The sequence below is a fragment of the Balaenoptera musculus genome, chromosome 2, assembly GCF_009873245.2.
Source record: "Balaenoptera musculus isolate JJ_BM4_2016_0621 chromosome 2, mBalMus1.pri.v3, whole genome shotgun sequence".
Lineage (NCBI taxonomy): Eukaryota > Metazoa > Chordata > Mammalia > Artiodactyla > Balaenopteridae > Balaenoptera > Balaenoptera musculus.
In genome coordinates, this window is record NC_045786.1 from 5,701,706 (window position 1) to 5,727,932 (window position 26,227).

General features: G+C 45.8%; 1 protein-coding gene across 2 annotated transcripts in view; it reads left to right on the forward strand.

Moving 5' to 3' along the window:
• The window catches only part of RSU1 (Ras suppressor protein 1), a 195,916-nt gene extending 170,190 nt beyond the window's left edge, over positions 1-25,726 (forward strand). The window contains exon 9 of one of the 2 annotated variants that reach the window (XM_036843196.1): positions 25,112-25,726. In XM_036843196.1, the coding sequence (XP_036699091.1) occupies positions 25,112-25,214 (103 nt within the window). In that variant the 3' untranslated portion in view covers positions 25,215-25,726. The remainder of the gene's footprint in view (positions 1-25,111) is intronic. The other variant, XM_036843197.1, reaches the window with a different exon arrangement.
• Positions 25,727-26,227: the final 501 nt, after the last annotated feature.

Below are 26,227 nucleotides of genomic sequence, written 5' to 3' on the forward strand. Positions count from 1 at the left end.
GAAGTTGTGGTTACAGCTCTTCAATACTAATGAAGGTGATACCTACTTGGCATGGTAGAAAGGTGGGTCTTTATTTGAGAGTTCTTAATTAAGAACTGCCAAGTGACTAATATTAATTAGGAAGCCAGCTGTATCCTTCAGTTTCCTGGTATATTTCTTCTTAGGAACCTGGGAAGGGAGTTAAGTCTGAGCCGATTTAATCAGTCAGCCCATGAGCAATTAGATATTAAGTATACTCTGTGTGTACGGGACCAGGCTATGCGGACAGAGATTTATAAGATGCTGTCTTTGCCTTCAGGACCTCTACCTAGTTGAAGCGTGCACACCAACCCAGAGACCCAGCATTTCAGGACAGTGAAGTAAAGGCAGGCTCTGGGGAGTACTGGCGGCATAAAAGGAGCATGGCATTGCCGGGGGAGGGACCTTTTTGAAACTACACAGGCGCCCTCCCTCCGCCAGGGTCGAGGGAACCAGCCAGCGTGAGTGATGGGAGGGTATCGTATCCCCAGCTGTGGCGGGGCAGATAGAAGGTTAAGGACCACCCAGCAGACTGGGAAGCTGGAGTTCAGAGGAAGGCGTGACGATCGTGGGCAGAAGTAGTTGGGATGACTACAGCTGGGCTTTGAAGAGGAGGGACGAGGTTGGTGATGGGCGATGGGTGGCCCACAGAGGTGGAGGAAAAGGAAGTAAGGGCATCATGCTGGCATGACCGCTTCAGCTCTCCAGTGCCCGGTCTCCCACCAGCTGCTGCATGGTGAATTTTTTTTTTTGGCCTCACTTTGCAGCTTGCTGGATCTTAGTTCCCCAACCAGGGATTGAACCTGGGCCCCGGCAGTGAAAGCGCCGAGTCCTAATCACTGGACCGCCAGGGAATTGCCAACTGCATGGTGGTTCTTTTGTCGTTGCTCACGGCTCCCCACACACTTGAGCGTGGCCTCCTGCTGGCGTGAGGTTCCCTGAGCTGGAGGTGCAGGGAGTGGCTGAAGTGGGAGCTCAATGGGCTGTGTGTTCCTGGCACGAGTTGCACTTACAACAAGGGGCTTAGTATGAAGCACCTCAAAAACTCTGTCCGCGTTTTCACATTCTAAGTCTCAACACTGTGGTGTTAATATCCATTGAATTCTAGTTTCTTGAATCACTAGCAACTGAAGAAGGATTAAGTGAAGATTAAGTTCTAACGTACTTTCTTTTGACTTTGCCTGATAGAGACTTAATTTTTGCAGTTTTTTTTTTTTTAAACCTAAACTCGAATTGTAGTTCAATTTGCAATCCTCTCTTCATTTCACACCCAGAAACTCAGAGTGCTGAGTTGTATCTGTAGGTGGACAGTTGTGTTAAATCACCTAGAAGAGGGCTGTGGTTCTTCTTGTGCAGGGGTCCTGCGTGCAGAAATCTGCATCCTGCACGGACTTTCTTTTTTGAATTGAAGTATAGTTGATTTACGGTGTTGTGTTAGGTTCAGGTATACAGGAAAGTGATTCAGTTATGCATGCATATAAAGCTAATTTTTTTTCAGATTCTTTTCCCTTATAGGTTATTACAAAATACTCAGTATAGTTCCCTGTGCTATACAGTAGGTCCTTGTTGGTTACCTGTTTTATATTTAGTAGTGTGTATAGGTTAATCCCAAACTCCTAATTTATCCCTCCCCCTTTCCCTTTTGGTAACCGTAAGTTTGTTTTCTGTGTCTGTGGGTCTCTTTCTGTTTTGTATATAAGTTCATTTGTTCATTTTTTTTTTAAGATTCCACATATAAGCAATATCATATGATATTTGTCTTTGTCCGGCGTACTTCACTTAGTATGACAATCTCTGGGTCCATCCCTGTTGCTGAAAATGGCACTATTTCATTCTTTTTAATGGCTGAGTAATATTCCATTGTCTGTATGTACCACATCTTCTTTATCCATTCATCTGTCGATGCACATTTAGGTTGCTTCTATGTCTTGGCTATCAGACTTTCTTAAGTAGTTACTTTTTCCTTCAAATGATCCCAGGAGAGCTCTGGGTCAAGAATCCTTACCTTTGAGCTGAGTCATGGTCATTCACAAGGACTTAGTTAGATTTAGACTCATCCTAGGGAGCTGTTTGATGTGCTTTTTCTCTCTGCAGACTCTGCCATTGAAGTCTGTCTTTACACATCTATTCCAATGGAGTGCTAATTTTTCTTCTTGTTGCACCTGCGTGAATTGGTGTAAACCCTCTCTAGCCTTAGTTTATAAACAACGTTTTTCAATAAATCTTGATATTTTTCCCAACTAAGAAGCTTTCTCACTGAGCATTTTCTAGAGCCCTACCTGCTGCTTTAGATAAAGTCCTGATCAGTTCCCATCTTTGGAATGCCGTGGTTGTGAAATCCCTGGATATTACTACAAGCAGAGTTCCTTCCGGGAAAAAGAAACCTTAGAACGAGTGGATCTGTGCTTTTCTTTTCATTTTGTAACTTGGAGAATTTTACTAACCTAACGTCATCCTCAGCATCTAATTGAATCTGTTCAGTGGCTTCCTATGTGTGGTATCTCTACGAAAAAATAAGTACAGAAACACTCCTCTCTGGAGGAGTGATTTTGCCATATCCAGATAGCACCTATGTTGTTATAAGGTTTAATATTTTTCTTTAAATCGATTCACGTTCTAAAATTTCTCTTTAAAAGAGCCCGTCTAACATATTCTAAACAATAAATTGACATCACTCGCAATGAAGAAAAATACATGGTAGTTAAAATTTAAAGTTGGCATCCGTACCTGTAGTCATTTCACAGAACAACTTTGGGAGACATCCCTTGGGGGAGATGTGATATCGGGGAGGCTGAGGTGGGGTGAGGGGAACAGACCCATATCTCCCTGGCTTTAATATTCAATAAGGTTTAATTTTACTTGTGAGTTGTTTACACCATGGTTTTTCAACCTCAGTATGATTGATACTTTTTGGACCAGATGACTTTCTGTTGTTGGAGACCGTCCTGTGTGTTGTAGGATGTTTAGCAGAATCCTGGTCTCTAACCGCTAGATGCCAGTAGCACACCCCCAGGTGTGACAACCGAAGGTGTTTCTAGACGTAGCCAAATGGCCCCCGGGGGAGGGCAGAATTGTGCCTGGTCGAGGAGCACTGTGTTATATGTAAGTCATTGTGTTGCCTTCACTGTCATTGTTACTGTCTTAAATTGTTAACTTTGTTAAGTGTGCTTATTTAAAATATGCTGCAGGTTTTGAGACCGTGTTTTAGCATTTTTATGCCTGTGCCTAAAACTCCTCTACCTCCCAAACGGAAGTGGCCGCGGCCGCTCCTGAGCCCTGCTTGAGGCACACTGAATCCCTTCACTGGAGAGTTGGCTTTCCCCACTGATGGTCAGTTCCCCAAGGACCCTCCTTGGTAAATGAAAGACTGGATCTTCCTTACCCGCCTCGTGGGTTTCTGCGTTGTATGCAGATATGCTTCATTTCAAGACAATCCAGTGAGAAATGGTTTCGTGTGTTATCCACCGTTTACATCAACGGAGGCTTACATTTTTGTCAGATACTACCTCCTTTGAATGTATTATCTCTTATCTTTCACAAAAGTCTAATGATGCTGGTTAATATCACTTATCCCTATTTTTTTTTTTCAATGAGAAAAACTGAAGCTTAGATAGGTTAAATGACTTCCCCAAAGCCACACTGGTGTCCCAAAGAAATGTTCACATTAATTATGAACCACAGCACAGATTTTTAGATAGCCCGTCAGTAATTGTGTTTACAATTATGTGGCAAACACTGATGCCATAACCTTTGATTAAAATTATAAACCTAATTATAAAATTATGAACTATGATTATTGCTGTTTAAAAAATATTCTGGATGAAAACTTGAAAGAAATTTACCCAAATACTAGTAGAAGTTATGGTTAAGTAGGAGACTTTTGGCAGTTTTCTTTTTAACCCACTTCTGAATTTCCAAATGGGTTGTAATATATTTCTTTTAAAAAGGAAATGTAGAAGTTAAAAAATGAAAGAAGATATAGTTTGGATTACTGCCAGAGTTCCTCTTTCTCTACAATTCTATCTAAGAAATGTCCATGTTCTGCACATGTACAAATAAGTGTCCATATGTCTGGGGTCAGCAGTCTTTCAGAGTTGATTTGCTGTGTCTTTGGGCAGAAGTCTGGCCTAACACCTCTTGCTGAAGGAAGTAAATGCATAGGATACCTCCTTGGGGCACCCAGCCAAAATCATAGGTACTAATGAAAGCAGGCCGTGGGTCTGCTTCCGCTGTTTTGAGGAGGTTGCTTTGATTGCTTGTTTGTTAAATGCAGATGCCTCTGGGATGAGATTCAGCCTTACCCATGTTATTCTTGATAGCAGACTGCGTCACCATCAACTTCTTGACTCATAACTGGAACCACATTGACAAGACTGAAGTGAAAACATGGTGCGCTGTTACAGAAGCTAAGTAGATACTTGTTTGCCAATAGGACATGGAGATCATTCTTTTTTTTTTTTTTAAATAAATTTATTTATTTATTTTTGGGTACGTTGGGTCTTCGTTGCTGCGCACGGGCTTTCTCTAGTTGCAGCGAGTGGGGGCTACTCTTTGTTGTGGTGCGCGGGCTTCTCATTGCAGTGGCTTCTCTTGTTGTGGAGCACAGACTCTAGGCGTGCAGGCTTCAGTAGTTGTGGCACGTGGGCTCAGTAGTTGTGGCTCGCAGGCTCTAGAGCACAAGCTCAGTAGTTGTGGCACACGGGTTTAGTTGCTCCGCGGCATGTGGGATCTTCCCGGACCAGGGCTCGAACCCGCCTCCCCTGCATTGGCAGGCGGATTCTTAACCACTGCACCACCAGGGAAGCCCCAGATCATTCTTTACATGAGTGTTATTTCAGATGATACTCTTCCTATGTAAACATCCTTCATAGATGTCTTCCCATTCATTTGTTTTTTAATCCATTTTTAAAAATTGAAGTATAACTGGTTTACAATGTTGTGTTAGTACTTCATACTAGGCAGATGCGCTTTGAGTGGAGCGTTTGGGTAACGGTTGTGAGCCTTTGTTCCAGAAGAGTCATTTTCAGGTGTGAAGTACCTGACATTGAATCCTCATAACCACTTTGTTAGATGGCAGGGCAAAAGCCCATTTTATATATGAATAAAATGAGGCTCAGGCAGATTAGCAATCCCCGCCTCTGTGGTTCTGTGTGGTGACATACTCCTTAGCGATTCCTCTGGAACGTGGTGTAAATCTATTTAAGTGAGCTTTCGTTTTGGCTTTGGGTTCTTGTCAAATGCTAGCAGTTTCTTGGTTTAATATCTACTAACATTTCCTCAGGCCTCTTGCCTCTTTAGTCTTTACATGTGTGACACCTAATTTGAAATTGAGATTTTGGTTAATTACTCTGCATGATTATTTCCCTTAAGTCCAGGGGAGCTTTGTTTACCAATTTTGTCCTTCTTGTCATAATGTTACAGTGCCTGTGGCTCATCTCAACTTTAAAGCAATCACCCTCCTTACCCATATTTTGAACTCTTATTTTCTGGCCTGATTCTATGCCCACCCTCCCCACAATTACAAAATGCCCAAGAAATATGACCTTGTTTTATGTATGTTTATAGTAATATGTGATCTTCATATCCACCAAGTCTTCTGCACTTACCAGAAACAGCAGTGTCATATCCGGAAAAAAAATTTTTTTACTGTTGTTTTTAAATAGCTGTAGACATTTTAATAAAAGTTTCTTCTCAGCTTTTCTCTGGCGTGTGTCAGGAGAAAAGTACAGTAACAGAGAATAGGGCATCACTATGGCACAGCTGTCTGCATACTATGCAGTTCATTGAGCTAGAGTTCCCTGAAAAGGGAGCATTCTCAGCCAAGTCTGCCCTTAAAAAGACACCCAGGGCGGCAAGCCCAGGTCTTTGGGGCTTGCAGGTACCATTTCCTTATATTTAGTATTCTAATTATTCTCTGGCATCATGGCAAACAGGATCAAATCTAACGGTCTAAGGAAATGTAACAATGCCCAGTATCAGGTAGGGATGCACTGAAGCTCATACTCAGTAACAGTGGTAAAGCCTGCAAGTGTTCATGACCAGAGGCCAACCCACGTGGTCTCCGAGCCTTTGTGCTTGTGACTTCTGAGGCATGTCAGTGACGTGGTCTCTCCAAGGACTCACAACCTACTTATAAGCCATTCCAAGAGCACGGAGCACAGAGGCGTTATGGAAATTCCACTCTCAAGCTTAATATACGAAATGCAAAATGGATTTTTCATATTGGGCTTTTAAAAATTGGAAAAATTCCAGCTTCCCCTCACTAGTGTGCCTTTTGGAGTTAGTGCACTTTAAAGCAGCCGGAGGAGGGAATGATTGTGACGTAAGCAGAGTGGTGTTTGCAAGTGAGAGCTGTATGAGAGGTGGTGATGATTGTGGAAATTCTGGTTGTCGAATTGAACAAAGAGTCATTGCTGAAGGAAAAAAATATCCAGAAACACGTTGTTAATACTCTCTCAGATTGGGGCGCGCAGAACAACGCTGTAGATTGAGTGGAAAATAAATAGAGAGAAAAATGCCAAATTAAAGGGACACATAACCAAGAGGAGCGGGGGCGGGGGTTGCCCGCTGGCACTGGCAGAGAGCACATAACCAGCGTCTGATGCGTTTCCTTAAGAATCAGTGTGTTTGCAAATTGCTCCGTTGCACCTTAGCAGGATCTAATCTGAGTAACGAAAAGCTGACTAGCAAACATAGTTGGATGAATTCCCTCAGCACTCCTGAAGTATAACAGAGCAAGGAACAGTATAATGAAAAATAATAGAGAGAATAGCTCGGGGCTTAACTTATGATCAGTGTTCATTACAACAAATGACACTTTCACTGCAGAGTTACCATAAAGATTATTGAGTCTTACGTAATGTGGTTCCCCTCTGAATAGATTCCGGAAGAGCTTAGCCTGTGAATGGAAGGGCTGAAGCAAGAGGAGGACCGGAGGCGTATTCAGTACCCGTATTCATTTTTCCTAATGGTGCTGGTGAGCTGCCCATTCAGAACCCTGGGCAGAGCAAAAGGGGTGGAACCTTCTTGCGGGAAGACCCTCCATGATCATCTTTGTCATTGACTAACGTGGTTATATGTTCAATTCAGTGAAGACCAGGCTCAGAAAGTGACTAAACTTGTTGGTAGTTTTATAGCCAAGGCCCTCACCTTATGTTCTCTGACATTTGCAGTTTTTCTCAAGCGTACAAATTATAACATTTAAGAAAATAACGCAAGAGGGAGGGGTTATGGGGATATGTGTATACGTATAGCTGATTCACTTTGTTATACAGCAGAAACTAACGCAGCGTTGTAAAGCAATTATACTCCAACAAAGTTGTTTAAAAAAAAAAAAAGAAAGAAAAAGAGAAGAACTCTTTGAAAAGAAACTGTGTTTTGTGCAAAACTTGGGGCACACAGCCGTAAGGCATTTTGTAACTCTGTGGCTTCAACCGAGTTTAGAATGGACAAGCCCAGTTCAGAGCACGTTGTGTGTAAAAGCCTTGTTGACTAAGCGTGTGTTTAGTACCTGCTAAGCACTTTATCTTATTTCATCCTCCTAATGACCCTATGAGGTATGTACTATTATTATTATCCATCCCGTTTTCCAGGTGAGAAAGCATGCTCAGAGAGGTTAAGTAAGTTCTCCAAGGTTACCCAGCTGCCAGTTATCATACACGAACCTCAGAACCAGGTCTAATAGTCTGCCAGACATTTTAACTTCCATGCAGGTGCTGAGCATAGAGAATCTCTCTCTCTCTCTCTCTCTCTAAGCAGGCTGGATTTTGAAATTGGACAAATCAAGGCTTGGACCTTTCCTTTCCCATTTGTTATGAGATCCTGCAAAGGTGACCTAACTTCTCTTAACAGTGGTTGTAATGGAAAAAAAAGTTCATGTTTAATGTGTGGCCAGACTCAGTGATAGGCTTTTTACGTGCTTTCCCCATTCGTTGCTCACAGTTGTGAGCAGTGTAGGTCCGATTATAATTTCCATTTTACAGATTGAAAAACTGAGGCTTAGAGTAAGTATCCCAGACTGCACAGCTGAGAAGTCTGCCCAGAATCCTTTCATTCAGCCAGTACTCAAGAGTCATACCAGCCTTGCTCCTTGTGGGCAGTTTCAAAGTCAGCTCTGTAAAGTGTCCCCATTGGAGCGGCTCATTGTCGGTACTAGCCAGAGGCAAAGGTGGCAGCCCTGTGACCTGAGAGATACAAGCAGAGCAAGGGAACTCAAAAGGGGTAGCAGGCGAGAGGCTGTGTCATTGCAGGGAATGGAGCACTGCTATTTGAGAACAAGTCAGCAGCCGTCCAAAGGATCACGAAGACACCTGTAGGAGCGCAAAAGCAGACAAGCCTTTGGATCCCACCCATTCTTTAGTTTTCAATTGACTTTTCCTGAGTTTTGGGGAAAAAATACCTCGACGAGGAATGGAGAAAGTAATGATACTGTTAGCCCTGATGTAGCAGCGGATTTGATATTTGTCCCCGTCTCTCGTAAACACGTGGTTTTCTCCTTTATAAAAGCCCGATGGTGCTGTGCCCCCCTCGTGGCCACCTGCAGCGAGCTTCTGTAGACCTCTGTGCAGGTCAGAGATGGATGGGGTGGAGGTGGGGGGGCATGGAGCAGGGTGAAGTGCCTGAGTCTGGATTTAGTATTTGCCGCTTTACAAGGCGCACCGCTGTGTGAGGAGGTCCGGCTTGCCTGGAATGTGGCAAAACTCGTGAATGCACGTGGTCTAGAGCCGCTGCGGCTGGAGCCCCAACCTAGGTGGTGCCCTCTGGCCAGCTGCCAGCTGAGCTGCTTTGGCTCTTAAAGTTGTTCTTATGTTTCCTTGCTTTGGGGAAGGAGGGACTGACTGTACTTTTCTCCAACCAAGTTCATGGGCTTTAGGAGTGATATGTGTTGGCCTGAAGACCTTTCCAGGCTCATATTCAGAACTACTACAGTTAAACATATTGCAAGACTCTCTAGGTCAGTGGGATTACTTTTAAAAAATATTATATAATTTTATATACATATGTAAGTATATATGTTTTACACATATATAAAATATATACATATGTAAAACGTATATATAAATATATATCCATCCTTTTTCTAAAGCATTAAAAGTAACCATGTGCCAAGAAGGGGTCCATCAGCTTTCAAAATGCCTTTCATCTAAGTACAAGAAGATCGCTCAATTTCACCATTTTCAAATGGTCTCTATCTGTGTTTTGCAACATGGTAACTGCTAACAGCTCTTTTTTTTTTTTTAATTAATTAATTTATTTATTTTTGGCTGTATTGGGTCTTCGTTTCTGTGCGAGGGCTTTCTCTAGTTGTGGCGAGCGGGGGCCACTCTTCATCACGGTGCGCGGGCCTCTCACTGTCGCGGCCTCTCGTTACGCAGCACAAGCTCCAGACGGGCAGGCTCAGTAGTTGTGGCTCACGGGCCTAGTTGCTCCGCGGCATGTGGGATCTTACCAGACCAGGGCTCGAACCCGTGTCCCCTGCATTGGCAGGCAGATTCTCAACCACTGTGCCACCAGGGAAGCCCGCTAACAACTCTTGAGCCCTTGAATTACAGCCTGTCTGATTGGGATGTGCTATCAGAGTTTTCAAATACTCACCAGATTTCAAAGACACTTAGTACAAAAAAAAAAATCATTAAATTTATGATACTAAATCATTTTTCTTTAGATTAAGGATAAGATAGATCATTCATCATGCTGATATGGATTACACGTTGAAATGATATTTCGGATCTGTTGGGTTTAAATTAAATATATTACGAAAATTGACTTCATCTATTTCTTTTTACTTTTTTAACGTGGCTACTAGAAAGTTTAAAGTTACCTTGGTGGATCTCCTATTTTGGACAGAACTATACATATGTGAAAGTAGAGAATACGTCTCTACACAGTGGAAGTACTAATATGTGTTTAAAAATAAAACTTTAAGAAAAGCTTCCTGAAATATATACGAGAGGAAAAAGGAACCCCACTGTAGGTATTCAGTAGACTGACTAAGAGGGGCTTGTTTTACCTTCCAGGCAAAATATGTTGGACAGAAATCTTCTTGACTAATAGCTATCTGGGGCGGCGGGGGGGGGTTGGGGGGACATATTTTTCCATGAGAAGACAGGTCAGTTTGAGTCATTTGTTACAGAATGTGGTTTGTGAATATTGGACATAACTGTTGTGCACTTGTTCCCTTTGTGATTTTCTACCCAAGTGCCATCACGTGGCCACATCGTGACCACAGCCTCTTGATGTAGATGCTGTGGGTTCTGTTCCAGACTGCTTGCCACACTCCCCGGCAATAGAACAAGTGTCGCGATAAAACGAGGCCCATGACGTTTCTGGTTTCTCAGTGCGTATAAAAGTCACGTTGACATTATAAAGTGTGCAATCGCGTTATGGCTAAAATAGTGTACCTTCCTTCATTAAACAGTTATACTGCTGGAAAAATGGCACCGATTAACTTGCTGGACGCGGGGTTGCCGCAGTCCTTCCATTTGTAAAAAAAGGCAGCTTCTGCGAAGTGGGATGTGACGAGGTCTGCCTGTACCGGAAACGGAGGCAGGAGAGCAGCCTCAGGCGGGATTGCACAGAAACCCCGGGCCTCTGGCATCTCCACCTCACGCTTCTGCTTCTGCCTCACTTCCGCCGTCTGTGTTTAGGGCTAACGCCTTCCAGGAGTGTTGGGCGGGTGAGACTTGTAGAGGGAAGGCTTGCGATTCTTGGATGAAAAGGCCTGTTGTGACAAGCTCTTCTCTCTCCACCCACGGCCGCAGCTTTGCTCTGAGTCTGCAAGACCCGTTGGGGGCATCAGAAGCTAAAGCTGGAGCCCAAGAGAGAGTCCTAGCCTCCCCTCAAATTCCCGGGATCCCCACTCAGATTCATGGCTGATGCACGGAGATCGTCTTTAACATCCAAGCGGAAACCACAGCCATCTTAATTTTTAACCTTTCGGCACTTGAAGACCATAAATTTCTCTGAGACTCTTAAGAATCTGATTTAACAACAGCAACAAAAAACTAGGAGGAACTAGATGAGATATATTAAATCTGCTGAGTATATCAGGGCTAATTTTTTAAAATAAATTTATTTTATTTTATTTTTTAAATTTTTGGCCGCGTTGAGTCTTCGTTGCTGCACGCGGGCTTTCTCTAGTTGCGGCGAGCGGGGGCTGCTCTTCGCTGCGGTGTGCGGGTTCTCATTGCGGTGGCTTCTCTTGTTGCGGAGCACGGGCTCTAGGAGTACCAGCTTCACTAGTTGTGGCACACAGGCTCAGTAGTTGCGGCTCACGGGCTCTAGAGCGCGGGCTCAGTAGTTGTGGCTCGTGGGCTCTAGAGCGCAGGCTCAGTAGTTGTGGCGCATGGGCTCAGCTGCTCTGTGACACGTGGGATCTTCCGGCCAGGGCTCGAACCCGTGTCCCCTGCATTGGCAGGTGGATTCTTAACCACTGCGCCACCATGGAAGTCCCAAAAGTATTCTTTTTTTTTCAATCCTCCATTCCTTTTCGGAATATGTTTTTTCCCCAAAACTCAGAAACATGAAAGTGAAAGTAAAGGAAGATTGGGATCCATAGGCTCTTGTACTCTTGAGCTCTCCTAGATGTTTTTCTCCATTATTTTCTTGACAGTTGTTGGGCTTATTCCCAAGTACCGCTTTGTTTCTTTGCACACAAAAGCCTGGCTCCTCCTCCGCTGCCAGCCTCTCCTTACTGCTGGCCAGTAGTTTACGTATTGCGATCGGGAACGGAGGGAAAGCACAGATCAACTTGACATGCCATGTTCCAGGGATGGTAGCGTTTGGCACTTGAGAGAGAGCCCAGCTTAGGTGAGGGAATTCGGCTTTGCTGGGGAGATGGCAAAAGGCAGTGACCAGAATTGACTTGTAGGTGCTGCTTCCTGAGGCCCACCTGGCGAGAGCCTCACGGCTAAAGCACCGCGTGGACGCGTCCACCTGTGGGCAGGTGGATGTTTTCTGCTTTTGATCCCTGAGGTTATTTTTTTTGAAATCTCTTTGCTGTGGAAGTAGAACTTAACCTCACAGAAAATCCATGGACAGGGGCGAGAGGCAAGTAATACGGTGCTGCCTAGAATCTCAGGCGGCATGCTGTAATCTAACCCGAACATAGGAGGAACCTTGGAGATGTGAGGTTTCATTTAACATGATTTTGCTTAAGGGTAAATGAGTTCATTTAAGCAAAGTGCTATACAAGTTTTCGTATGTAAAACGTGCAGGTTCCATTCAGATGCCCAACTGTGACCGGGTTGAAGCCATTGCTCACAGTATTTGATCTAAATGGGTGCTGGTGCCTTCTGATTGAATGCCCAGTCAGTGTGCGAGGTCGGGGGTGGGTGGCAGCCTACGTGCCAGCTGGTTACCACCTCTGTTTAAGGCCAAATGCCCCATTGTCCGTCTCGGGAAACACAGATTACCCAGTCGCTGGATTAATTCCAAAGCCTTCTGCATCCTAATTCAGTGTTATGTGCCACGCACTCTGGAATCTGTAGGCTAGCACTTAAAGAGCTGTCTCGCTTTCCATCGACCTGACCATGAAGTCACCTGCCGTGGTCACATCATCCAGTCACCTGGGCTGAGAGAAACTGAGAGGGGAAGACGGCCCCAGGAGCAGGGAGTCCAAATTAATAGCCACAAAGAGGAAGAGGAGGAGGACGGGTAATAATACCTCTAGATATGCTTTTACCGTCTGTCCGCGTCTGAAAAACAAAAGAAAGACAAAGAAGAGGCTTCCCTCTTGAGACACTAGTGTTCCAGTTCCGTGACACTGGCTCTGTATTTGTAGCATCGTTTATATCTGGAACCACAGGACAGATGTGCCCCCCTACATGGGGTCTTCCGTTCAGACTTAAATGAGCAAATACAGAAAACACCACGGAAGCTTCCTGTGGAAATGCTGCTGTATAGGGTGTGCTACCTGAGTTTGGCTATTATGATCACTAGCTTAATCACTTCAAAGGTCGTTAGCACCGAGCCTTTCCTCAAGGAACCACGTGTGGCCAGGAAAACACCTGTCTTTCCATGATAATAAAAATCCATTCTGATTTTTGATTTGTCCAAAGGAAAGGAAGAAAACCCCAGTGTTTTTATAATGTTCCTTTTAACTTAATTCTCTCTCATAAGCTATTCCTGTATTCAGCTAGTCATTACTAATATCAAACGACGGTTAATATTCAGTAAAACCCACTGTGCTGTAAAGGAGTTCAGTGGAAACCCCTGGTCACACAGTACTTGGAAAGAGAATCTCCACAAGAGGCAAATGGAGTGAGCCCCCAAGCGGCTTCACACAATGGCACCGTGATGCATTTACTCTCACCCTCACCCTTTCAGCCTCAAAAACCCTGCAGAAACTGGGGAAAACACATAAGAAACTGATGCAGGGACCAGAATTTTGTAACAGAGGATAACTGCCCCTAAAGAGTAGAAGACTTGCCTTGGCCTTCACAGCACATTTTTTTCCAGGGGACAGTTCTGAATGGGAAGCATGTCTGTCATCGCTTGATGAGTATGGAATTGAGGAATGAGTCAGGACATGTCCCTTGGCTAAGACACTCTTTCAGTCCGCCAGTAAATGTTTATTAGGTGACTCGTGTGTGGCAGGCCCCGGAGGAACAGAAGGATGAAGACAGTCCCTGCTTCACAGGCGCTAATGATCCAGCTGGGAGGATACTTGCGTAGTTGGATATTTCAGTACATCCTAGTAAGTACAGTGATGTGTGCTTTCATTCAGTCAGTCAACAAACGTTCACCATGTGCCCATGGCATACCGGTCGGAGAGGATACTCAAGAAGACAGACAAGGTTCCTGCTCTCTCGGAGTCAGTCTTCCATTCAGGGAGGTGGCAATCAGCAAGTAATCAAGATAATTATATTGTGACTGTGGGTGTGAAGGAAGTGCATGTGGTTAAAGAGAGAGAATGTGGGCAAAAAAGACCTCTGTTAGGAACTCACATTTGAAGTAGACCAGAGTGATGCGTCAGTCAGGACTCAGCATTCCTTGGATTGCAAGAAACACGAAGCGTAAGAGGAATGGAGATTATTTATTTTATACTGCTAATAATCCAGCAGTACAGTAGACTTCAGGCATGGCATGATCAAGGGCTCAATGTCACTGGACTCCATTTCTCTCCACCTTTCAGTTCTGCTTTGTCTGCTGGCTTGTCTCCCAGGCAGGCTCTCTTCACAGAGGTCACCAGGGCTGGCAGCAGATCTGGGCTCCCAATTCAACTCAAACAGAAAAGAAAGGACTTTTCTTCCCAACTGTGTGCACTGAGGGCCTAGGTCTTTCTCTGGTTGGCGCAGGTTGGCTACAGGCTCACGTATGAACCAGTCTCTGCACCCAGAGTAAAGGGAGAGGTTTGAGACTGAGTTGTTCTGACACCAAAGTTGGGAGGGCATAGCCCTTCACATCCAAGGTATTGAAGCTCTCTGTGTCCATTCCCTCACCTGTGAAATGGGGATAGGAAGAGTGCCTGCCTGTCTCAGGGAGACCTGGAGAAGAACGTTCGGGCAGAGGGAATAGCAAGTACAAACCTCAGAAGTGGGCAGGGGCCTGATTTGTTTGCCCATGTGCTGGAGGTTGGGAACATGGAGGGCAGTGGCTGAAGAGCGGGGAGAACTGGCCAGCAGCTGGACCATGCAGGAGCGGGTCAGCCTTTGAAGGGTTGTGGCGGCGCCACGTTTATTTCCTCTGCTTCCACTTAGAGACATAGTCCTATCAGGGCACCCACAGAACTCCCGGCTGGGTCCTCACCGCCTTTCTCCGGGGAGTGCATAGGTGCCCGCTGCTGGCATCTACCCCACTGTTTGAGTCGCTGGGCAAAACCACCACTCTTCTGAAGGACAGGGTCTCCAGCTGTGTTAATAGCCTTGGCTGGCTTCCAACCACGTCTTGCTGGCCTGAGTTGTGCTGGCGTTATTTGGGGTAACTTCCCATGTTTCTGCTTTGGTTCATTTCGTGTTGATGTTATCATTTAACACCTAGAGGGCAATCTTACTGCCTTTAAATATTTTATTTATTTATTTATGTATTTATGGCTGTGTTGGGTCTTCGTTTCTGTGCGAGGGCTTTCTCTAGTTGCGGCGAGCGGGGGCCACTCTACATCGCGGTGCGCGGGCCTCTCACCATCGCGGCCTCTCTTGTTGCGGAGCACAGGCTCCAGACGCGCAGGCTCAGCAATTGTGGCTCACGGGCCCAGTCGCTCCGTGGCATGTGGGATCTTCCCAGACCAGGGCTCGAACCCGTGTCCCCTGCATTGGCAGGCAGATTCTCAACCACTGCGCCACCAGGGAAGCCCCTTACTGCCTTTAAATTCAGGTTTTTGGGTGATGCTTCACTCTCGCCCTGACTGTCCTATCTCTCCAGCCAAGTCCCTATTGGCAGGATATGAAATTTAAAGTGGGTTGTGTGATATGGACAGAAGCAATAATTTGTGATTTTACAGTATTAACATCCAGCTGTCCAGATTAACGAATCTATTAGATAATTACTGTTTAGCTTGTGAGAGCCAGATTCAAGTTAGTGAATTTTAATCGTTGTGTTTTCTTAGGAATACTTTTTGGAGGGATTAAATGCACATATAGAAATATTTTCTCCCTTCCTTGTATCTATAAGTAGGTTTGTATATCTGTGTGTATATTACAAACACATAGACACATACACGGTTGGGTGTCTCTTTTTCAATCTCCACATACTATATCCCAAAATAATTCTTTTCATAAAAAATATTCCCCAGTACTCCATGTCTGAAGTCTGTTAAGGAAGTAGCTTGTTTAGAAAACTTACCAATGCCCTTCGTCTTGTTTCCTTTGCTTTTTAATTTATTCTGTAAATTGCAACATTTAGCACTTTGCAGTTTAATTTAAAAGGATTACCTATTCTCTTAAATGCTTAAGCAGGGAAGCAAGTTGCAGTTATTGATTTTTCTCTGCATGTATTCTGTGAAAGCTGTATTTGCTCCTTCCCCAGGGAGCATACCCCCTGAACTGCATGCTTGCTGGTGACAGCTCAGACCTCTGATACATAACCAAAGACCTTGCCTAATATCCTTGCAACTGCTTGGGGAATTTTTATTAAGTAAAAGCATCATTAGAGTAGACAGGATGATGAAGTTTAATGAGCATCTTTTGTGCATGAGATTGTTAGTTTTGCTTTGCCAGAATCCTCATTTCTCCCCTCCGTGGGGCAGAGAGCGAGTCTAGAATGTATGGGGTATTTTTTAAATCCGCCTTACATTTCGTATTTTTTGTATAGCTTAATATCTGTCCTAAGCCAGCTACAGATTCCTTTGGGCTGTCTCTACAGATGCTGTTTACCACATGTATGTTGATAATTTCTTTTTACACTGTGTGTTGGGGACAGAGAGCGGTGAGGGTTATAATGGAGGCGAATGTAAAAGACACATCCTGGTGTTAGTGAATTTCATGGAACCACCTCCTGGAGGTTTGATCTCAAAAAATCATTGCCTTTTGAATTAATGAGACTGCTCATGGGAATATGGTAACTGTTCATTTTTTTTTTTTTCTTTAAGACTCAGCAATTTATGTGCTAAGGTTCTGTCACCAGCCCCTCAGAAGCTGCTAGATGGGATAAATAAAGGTACTGCAAATGCTTATTAATAATCTAGGCTTCACACTTTGTCCACAGATTTATTTGAGGAGATTTTAAATTTAGCATCCTACCGTAAGATTACAGATTAGACACAAAATGATTTCTCTCCATTATTGTCACCGGCCATATACTTAGATTTTTCAAATTGGTTCTTTTCTTGGTCTGTATAAGGACTTTCCATGGAAACACCCAAAACAACAGGAGGGAGGCATATGACATGAGCAAATGACTTAAGAACAGCATATTGTACCTCTCATATACCTGGCATTCTGAAACATAATATTTACATAGCACACAATGTGTTTCCAGCAGTTGCCTTGAGTATGTAGAATACAAAAGAAGTGAAGTCCGCAAGTCCCCGCCCTCAGGAAAATGGTAGGCTGATTAAGAGGACAAAACTGAGAAATCCAGAAAGATGGGAGACAAGATGACTTAGCGCCTAAAGAGTTTGAACTTCGGAGTTGTTGCCTGGGTTTGATCCAGACCTTTTGCTAAGCCTCAGTCCCCTCATTTGAAAAGATAATACGATAATAAAATAAATCCAACTTCCTTGGATTGTTGTGACAGTGAATGCTGATTGCATGGTGACCACATTCACCACGTGTCCTGATCCAGGGGCTCTACTGGTACTTGGAAATAACAGCCAAGAGCAGAAGTCACTTTGTGTCTTATGAAGGACTTAATGATGAAATCCCAATAAACCCCCTAGTATTTTGTGAAGGCAGAAATTGGACCGGGGCGGGCGGCAGGGCAGAGAAAGCTGTGAAAAGCCCAAAGATGAGGCTGAGATCTGAGCTACAGAAAGGGTGGAGGCTAGGTGTTCCAGGCAGTAGCAACACAGAGCAGCAAAACACCGAGACCGGAGGGATCCTGGCTGACAGGAAAGACTGATCCCAGGCCTTAGATTGATTTAGTGTTAAAACATTTCGCAGATCACCTGCAAGGTAGACAGTATACAGATATTCCCGTTTTCCAGTGAAGATAACAGAGGTTCTGGAAAGATATGGGACTCTGAGGTTACTTAGCTAGTAGGTGGCAAAACTCACACTCCACCCACCTTTCCTACACTCCACGTGGCCTTCCTCCAGACCAGCCTTTCTGTACTCGGTCCGTGGGCGAACAGAGAGAGATGAAGGTGGGTTAGTTAGGCGTTACATGGCACGTCTGTGGCTGCTGTCTGATCCAGTGGGTAGCGGATGCTGTTTTCCATGCATAAACCGAGGAGAGAGAATTCCGTCAGTCATGTGTAGGACGCATTGGAGGAAGGAAGGAATCGGTATCAAGGAGACCAAGAAGAGGGAATTCCCTGGCAGTCCAGTGGTTGGGACTTGGCACTTTCACTGCGGGGGCCCGGCATTCGATCCCTGGTTGGGGAAGTGAGATCCCACAATCCCACAATCCGCACGGCGCGGCCGGAAAAAAAAAAAAAAAAAAGGAGACCAAGAAGGGACCTGTTATAATAATCTAATGGCCATGTGGTATAGGCCTGTTTTAGGGTAGAAGAAAAAGAGAATGAATAAAATCACAAGATGATGGAAATAAGAGCAAGTACTGTAAAGCAGCTTGTTAATCCACTGAGTCACAAACGTTTTGAGAAGCTGATGAAAGCTGTGTTCGCTTTCTGCTGAAAAATGCACATACGGCTTTGCTTGGAGCTTCAGATCCTACCCTGGCCCCAGGCTGAGAATGTCTATGGTAGAGAGCACTTCAATCAAACTTGATTAATGGGGTGACTGAGAAAAGAGGCAGGTGCCAAAATGACTTCATCTTTTTGATCCTGGAGGTCTGGAGACTTCAGAGGGGCAGACCTGAGGAACTGGGGTAGGCAACTGTTGTATGCATTTGGTTGGGTATAATAGCTAAATGTCCAGGTGGGAATTAGGCATAGCAGGGGTTGAAGATGGTGGTGACTTGGAGGGCTCCTATTCAGCGATGATCACTGAAGCTACAAAATCAGATGCTCTTTCTAGGGAAGAGGATAGAGAGAGCTAAAAGCAAAAACACAAGGGCTGCAGAATTGTTTGGAGAAAGAATAAGAACCAAGATAGTCCATTGGAGCCAAGGGAGGAGATTTTTCAAGAAGGAAAGACATGGTCCCCAGTGGTCTTCATCACTGCAGGCATGAAGCGGTGTGAAGCTCTGCAAGAGACCCTTGGATCCGACAGAAACAGTAAGACTCAAATGGATTTTTTTTTTCCCCAATATGAAGATGCCCGTATTAAATAAAATGCACCTATCAATAATAGAAAAGCATACCTATCATACTACTCAATATAGTGTTTGTTGAGAAATTTACTCTGATTCTGGTGGGCTGGAATTGTTTGCTGTGCTATCTTAGATGTCACCAGGCAGGAGTGTTGAGTTGTGTGGAGCTTCAGGGGGCCAGTGCGCAGGCAGCTTTGACAAGACGCCTCTCAAGTGACCAGTCTGGTGACCTCTGCTGTCCATGGATGGCATCGTTTCATGATGATTTCTCCAGAGCTGGTCTTTGGCTGGGATTCTGCAGATGGCGGCTCAGGGCGGGGCCCGCTCCCACAGGGACCAGAACGAGAGCCCTTGTGAGCGGAGTGACGCTGCCTCTTTCATCGCCCACGGCACCCGGCGTCCGCAGGCATCTCACCTTGCAGGAGTCTCTTCAGCAACAGAAGCCTGTTCTTCAGACTCGTGAGCATAATTGATCCTGTCCTGTCACTTTAGATGGTTCTCTGTTCGTTTTTCTCCCCTCCTTGAACATCTCCCGATTATCCTCTATAGACCTCAGATTTCAGGGGACGGAAGATTTTCCAAGACCCTGTGCCACAGGTTCCCTCCATATGCTGAGTTGAGCCCTTGACCCTCCAGCGGCTGCGGCCCATCAGTGACCGTGAGCCAGGTTCCTCTGTCAATGCTCTCAAGCCGGCATGGTCAGATTTCAGTGCCCGCCAGAAACCTCCCCAAGAAAGGATCTCCCCACAGGCTCATGAGGGCAAAGTCGAATTCCCGGCTGTGCTCTGTGCATGCGCAGAGCCGGGGTCTGAGAAGCAGGAGGAACTGGCCAGCTTAGCCGGAGTCGTGGGCCTTCGTGAGAGGCCAAAGGCAGCAGCTGCTGCTCTGGGACACCTGCTCTGAGCCTGTACACACAGGACCTTGTCCACGTCTGATTCATCTCCCTCCACAAGCCCTGCAAGGTAGCAGTTTTCATCATTTTGCAGATGAGGACGTCAGACTGTGGCAGAAGGTAGTCACCTTCTCAATGTCACATGTCCTTTGGGGCAAACAGCGTGCAGGAATGCAGAGGCGAGTGGAGCCCCAGGACTGTTCTCCAGAATCCCCCATGCAGGATGCCAGGGCTCCTGTAGGGCGGGACGGGTACTATCTGAGCAGAGCACTGAGGGGACGTACCATCCAGGAAGCACCTTGTGCCACGGTCTGAAGGGTAGTTGGGACTCTTCCAAGGTCGAAGAGGTGGAAGGTACGTCATGAGAGGAGAGTATGGGGCGATCAAAGGGACGGAAATCCATCCTGAAGGCTGTGGGCTGTATTGATCTATCCTGTTTTTCACCCTCTGTATTTTATGATGCTTTGGCACCTTGGGGGTCTTGCTGGCCGGGGAGACTCCCAAGCTCGCTCATTCCTAGAGGAGCAAACAACGCCTCTGTTAGCGCATCTTTTGTATCCAAGCCAACCAACCCCAAACCCCTATCCTCAACACCTCTTTTCTCTAACTCACGTGCACCAAGCCACTATTCCCCATGACCCAGACCCAGGTACTGGATAACTAGAGATCACTTCTTTAGCCCTGGGCTCTGAAATTTTAATCAAATCGTTCACTTCTAAACTCACTCGTACCCTGCCTCACTCCTTCCTTTTTGTGCAACCACCATAAAGGCTCTGGGCTTTGCTCTCTCCTGAGCTCCTCTGCCTCCTAACCAGCCCTCGTGCTTCCCCGTGTGGCCCTGCACACAGCTGCATGTAACAAAATTCTTTCAAAGGCACAGACCTCTCCGTCTCCTCCCTGTCACCTCTATGAATTAAATCCTGGGTACATCTCAAACATGGGCCATGACTGTTAGCTTCAGAGTATGGAGAGAACCAGTCCCTTCCTGTCTCATTGTGGCAGAGGGGACAGTTGGCCTGCCCGTTTCCTCTCCCTCTAGTGGAAACAGCACCCATTTTTCCTTGGGGACACTCCTCTGTGCCCTTTCTGCAACTTAGTTTTTAACTTTTCCTTCTTTTCAGTGAATTATTACCCCAGAATTTTTTTTTTTTCTTCCTGCTGAAATTAAGCAAAATCCTCACAGACAGCCCCAGACAGGATCACTTACTGTATCGGTTCCCTATTGCTACTGTTAACAAATGACTGTGATCGTTTTTGTTTTTGTTTTTTTTTTAAAGAAAGGTTGTGACCAAATTAAATGTTGTTGACCAAATTCTTTTTTTTTTTTTAATTTTTATTTATTTATTTATTTATTTATTTATGGCTGTGTTGGGTCTTCGTTTCTGTGCGAGGGCTTTCTCTAGTTGCGGCAAGTGGGGGCCACTCCTCATCGCGGTGCGCGGGCCTCTCTCTATCGCGGCCTCTCTTGTTGCGGAGCACGGGCTCCAGACGTGCAGGCTCAGTAGCTGTGGCTCACGGGCCTAGTTGCTCCGCGGCATGTGGGATCTTCCCAGACCAGGGCTTGAACCCGTGTCCCCTGCATTGGCAGGCAGATTCTCAACCACTGCGCCACCAGGGAAGCCCTGTTTTTTTTTTTTAACTTTTTATTTTATATTGGAGTATAGCCAATTAACAATGTTGTGATAACAAATTACCATGATATTAGTGGCCAAAACCATAACCAGTGTACTATCTTACAGTTTCGGGTGTCGAAGCCCGAAATTTAGGTGTCAGCAGGGTTTTGCCCTTCCAGAGGCTCCAGGGGAGAACGCGTTTCCTTGCCTCCCTGGGGTCTGGAGTCTGCCTGCAATCCTTTCTCCACGTCAAAGCCGGCAGCTGAGCATGTTCAGATCTCTGACTCTGGCCCTCCAGCCCCCCTCTTAAAAGGACCCTTGGGATTACTTTGGGCCCACCCAGATAATCCAGGATAATCTCTCCATCGCAAGATCCTTAACTTAACAAGCTCTGCAAAGTCCCTTTTGCAATATAAGGTAACAAATTCACAGGTTTCAGGGATTAGGATGTGGACATTTGGGGGGGGGCATTATTCTACCTACTACACTTACTTAATTGCCTGGAGGCCCCATGGCTAATAGCTGGCGGAACCCAAGACTGGGGACCCTGAGATGCTTGTCCTTACTGCTCTGCCAGAGCCACGTCTCCAGGTGGGAATGGCCGCTCTCATGTATCCAATCTACAGATGACAGTAAAGTGCCGGCTCTCATCTGGCCACACAGCTGGAGGAGGGAAGGCATCCCGCGGCGCAGGGCAGAGTCATACCGGCTTTGCTGGTGATTCACAGAGGAAGTGGGGCAATGCATTTAGCTCTGCCTTAGTTGCCTTCTTCAAAGAGGATTCAAACCTTTCTTCCAGAGATGCTTGGGGATTTGGCGTCGATTAAAAAAATACCATATTCTTTTTCAGAGGAAAAAGGCCTAGAGAAGTAAAGTAATCATATAATTATCTTTTTTTAATCACTCTGACTATAACCCCACATCAGTCTTGTTTTTCCACAGGCCCTTGCGGGCCACGTCCAATAGTCCTGTCCTGGTGCCGGGCTCATTTCACCACCATGGCCACCCTGTGAGAAAAACGCATCATTTTTTAACAGATGAAGAAACTGAGGCACGGTGGGGTGAGGCTTGCTAATCATTTGCCCAGAACGAACGGCTCGTAAAGTGGCAAAATGAAGATTTTAAGCATCAAGTTCAGGACTGCTATCTCCCGTCCGGCCCTTTGTAGCAAGTGACTTGCTGTGTAGCCCCAGGAAGGCCAGGCACACAGTGGGGTCTGAGTCCGAAAAGGCAGGCGTTGAAACGTTGGAACATTCCAGTTCCTTCCTGAAAAGAGGAGCCTTGCTGAGTCCCGAGCAGCTTTTGCACCTCCTCCTGAAATGACTTTGCTGGATTACCACCGTCAGGGCCCCGCGACACTGCCACCCTTTCTGGGAAGCCTTCCACACCTGCGTGTTCAGGATGTGGTCCCCAGCAGGCCTGCATCAAGTCTTTCATCTCTTCTCCCTCCTCTGACCCCTTTATTTCTTTTGATACCACTTTCCCCGCACCTGAGTCTTGCCGGGTTTCTAAATGCATGAGCGAGGGAGTTGTATTTCTGCAGATTTTTGTAATCCTTAACATTTGATGCTGTCTGAGAGTAAAAATGTGTGTACTTCTTTCCTTTACGGGGATAAAAGTTTGGAAAATAGAGGAGAGACACGTGAAGCTGTAAGAAAGCGGTACAGTGGAAGCAGATGCTGAGACCATAGGTGCCTGTGTGAATGCACAGAACAGAGTAGTCAGACCTTGGCTTCGGGCCAGGTGGGAGGAGCTCGGGGCATATCCCACTGGAGCGCTCAGCCCCTGCTCTTGGGGAAAGCGGCATCCTAGGAGGAGGAGACGGGCAGACGCTATGAGAGGGTAAGCTTGTCTCAGGGAGTGTGTGATAAAGGTGAGGAATGTAAGGGCCAGCTCTGCTTTGGCTCAGGGTTTCCTCTCCCTGTCGGGCGTCTCTGGGAGACATACTGGAGGGGCAGGGGAAGGGGTGCACAGGTTAGAGCCCCCCACGTAATGCAAGGTCATCGTCCTATCTCCAGATCCTTAGCCTCGCCTCTGCAGAGCCCCCTTTGCCCTGTAAGGTGACAATAACGAGTTCCGGGGGCATTAGGACAGGGACATCCTTGGGGGTTGGAGTGGCACCAGTGGTAAAGCCGGACTGGCTGAACCTCCCTTTCTGCCTAAACCAATGTTTCTTTCCCTGGATCCAGGAACCCCAGGTGTCCAGGGCATAGACTTTGAAGGGAACCAGCCGCTCTTTTTAAAGTCTAGGGCAGGGGGGCCCGTGTTGGTTTGAAGATCCGTTTTCCTGGATGGCAGGTCCTCTTGGGGGGGAAGATGTTTCTGGTCAGGGGTGCTGGGGAGGACTGGGCCTGCCTGTCCGTTCGATTAGCCACCAGTCCTCTAAGGGAACTTCTACAGAACTTGAACGCTGACTTGCAAGCGCTGATATTACCCATCCAGGACACGTGGTACCTCCTTCACCCTCCCCTTTACCCAGAGAACGCTCCCAGCACCTGGCTGGACTTAACATTCTTCATCTTGTAGCTCTGTCTGCTGCCACATTCTGTGTTCTAAACTCCTTGGGAGCAGAAACCCATCTTCATGACCACTGTTGGTAGATCCTGCTTGTTAACTGCTTCTGAGGAGGTGCTTGGAAGCCTCTGGAGAAGATAGACTGCGTCTGACCTGTCAAAACCCAGTGTCCAGCTTTCCCTAAGCGTCCAGTCAACTGGACAGCTCCAAGCCCGGGTCCCTCCCTCGGCCTGTCAACCACAGCGTCAGTGACATCAAGAGCATCAGTGTATGCCCAGTGCAGGAGAGGGTGTCGATTCCCTGCATGGATCCTAGAACACGGGACACCTTGTACAGGAAGGTCAGTCTTTGTGTTCGCCCTGTTCAGTTAGCGTAAGGCAATTGCACCAAGTGGGGTCAGGCATTGCCTTCCCTCGGGAAGCACTGAGACACCCACCTGCCTCTCTCAGCGACACAGTTACATCAATAAGGGGAGTTAAGGTTGAGCTGTATTTATCTTAGGGTGGCTTTTAATTTCGTTTAATCAGAGTTACTCCTAAATTACCGATTAATTACTACCTGCTGCTGGGTTCCATCCCCTCAGCCGCGGAGCTAACTCCGCTCTGCGATGGATGCCATGGCCGTGATTGTAGGCTACTTTGTCAACATTTAATCAGCGGTACTTATTAACATGGCATTGATGGGTGGCCGCCATCCCAGCGCCATCCATCACGGGTGAGCAGCTCGCGAGGGCTCGGACACCATCGCTCTCTGTCACATCATCCGGCCCTGGGGCTCTCGGGCCGGCATGCTGTTCACTTTGCACTAAGTGGACACTCCATCTTTTCAGTTGGGCCCAATTTCTGTCACTGTCGACGTCCACACTCGTGGCCCGTGGAGCTTCAGTCCGGATCGGCCAGGCTGAGCGTCATGGTTCCCCTGGTCCTGGGTCTCTCTTCCTTTGCTGGTTTCACACTTAGCCCAGGGAGTGTAGGATTCCAAGAGATTGTCCAGAATTGGACTTCATGGCACGGTGGGGAGAGAGAGAGAGTGTGTGTGTGTGTGTGTGTGTGTGTGTGTGTGTGTGTGTGTGTGTGTGTGTGTAAGACAGTTTATAATTCTTAAATCCAGCATATGACCCAGAGAAAACAGAAATGACCTTGTGGTGTTCTTTGCCTTCCTGAATATTCCTGGAGATGAACCTGTTGATGAAAACTCTGCCAGTAGAAGCATATCTTGTGTTCACGAGGTAGATCTCACGGTGTCCCCTCCTCTCTCTTTTCAGCCTCTACGGCAGACACATGCAGGCAAACCCTGAACCGCCGAAGAAAAATAATGACAAATCGAAAAAGATCAGCCGGAAACCCCTGACAGCCAAGAACAAATAAGGGGTTGGCATGGGCTGGACTTCTGGTTGCTTCTCTCGTTATTACTTCTGTTCTCTCTTTTTCTGTCTCACAAATGAATACTGTGTGTGTGTTTGTTTTGGTTTTTTCTCTTTCTAGTGCTTACCACCTTACCTTTTAAATTCTTTTGGTGGGTGGTAGATTTTTTTATAAGTTCTTCAAACCATTTCCATTTGTTTCCTTGAAATTGCCAAAGGCAGGAAACGAAGGCTTAATTCAGCTGCAAATTCCATATGAGGCACAGCTTTCAGCTCCTTGAATAGATGTTCACAGAGTTGCTTATTATGAAAAGAATAATTAAAATCATGTAATCATTTAAATGCCAGTTAACACTGTTCACCCTTCTGTTTATTCACATAACTCATTATTTTTGCTTTATTAACGGTTTTCCTTCACCACCGAGATTTTATGTCAACTTACAAATGATTTTAATAAAATCTTGACTTTGTGTCACATGTTGCTTCTTGAATAAAAAAAAAAAAATCTGATCTTGGATATACCCATTTTTGTTTACCTTTTTCCCCAAAATGATCTTGTCCACTTTTACTGGTTGTCGATGATAAACTCTGAAACTTTCCATGAAAGAAATGCAGCATTAAATCAGAGTTAGTTTCTTCTCACATCGATTTGTCAGTTTTTTTTTTTTTTCCTTTGAGGACTGTTTCTAAATTAGGAAGGAGCAGAAAAACAAATCTCTAGGAGATTTTGCCAAAGGATTTTGGAAAGCAGCATTGCTTAGCTGAAGGAATGGTGACTTCTGCCAGTGGCTGGTCGACAAGAGCTGTGAAACAGAGAGAGAAAAATACTCAAGTGTGTTTCTTGTCACTGCAGAAAATCTGCTCATATCAGAGCATCCTTCTAAGTGACTGCGATGATGCCAAAGAAGTTGTGTAAATGTGCACACTCTGTGCCACACCCAGTGTACAAACTGCAGCGGCAGAATCATTACACAAGTAATTGTTTACCTCTGTGATAGGCAGCTTTGCTCTTATCTA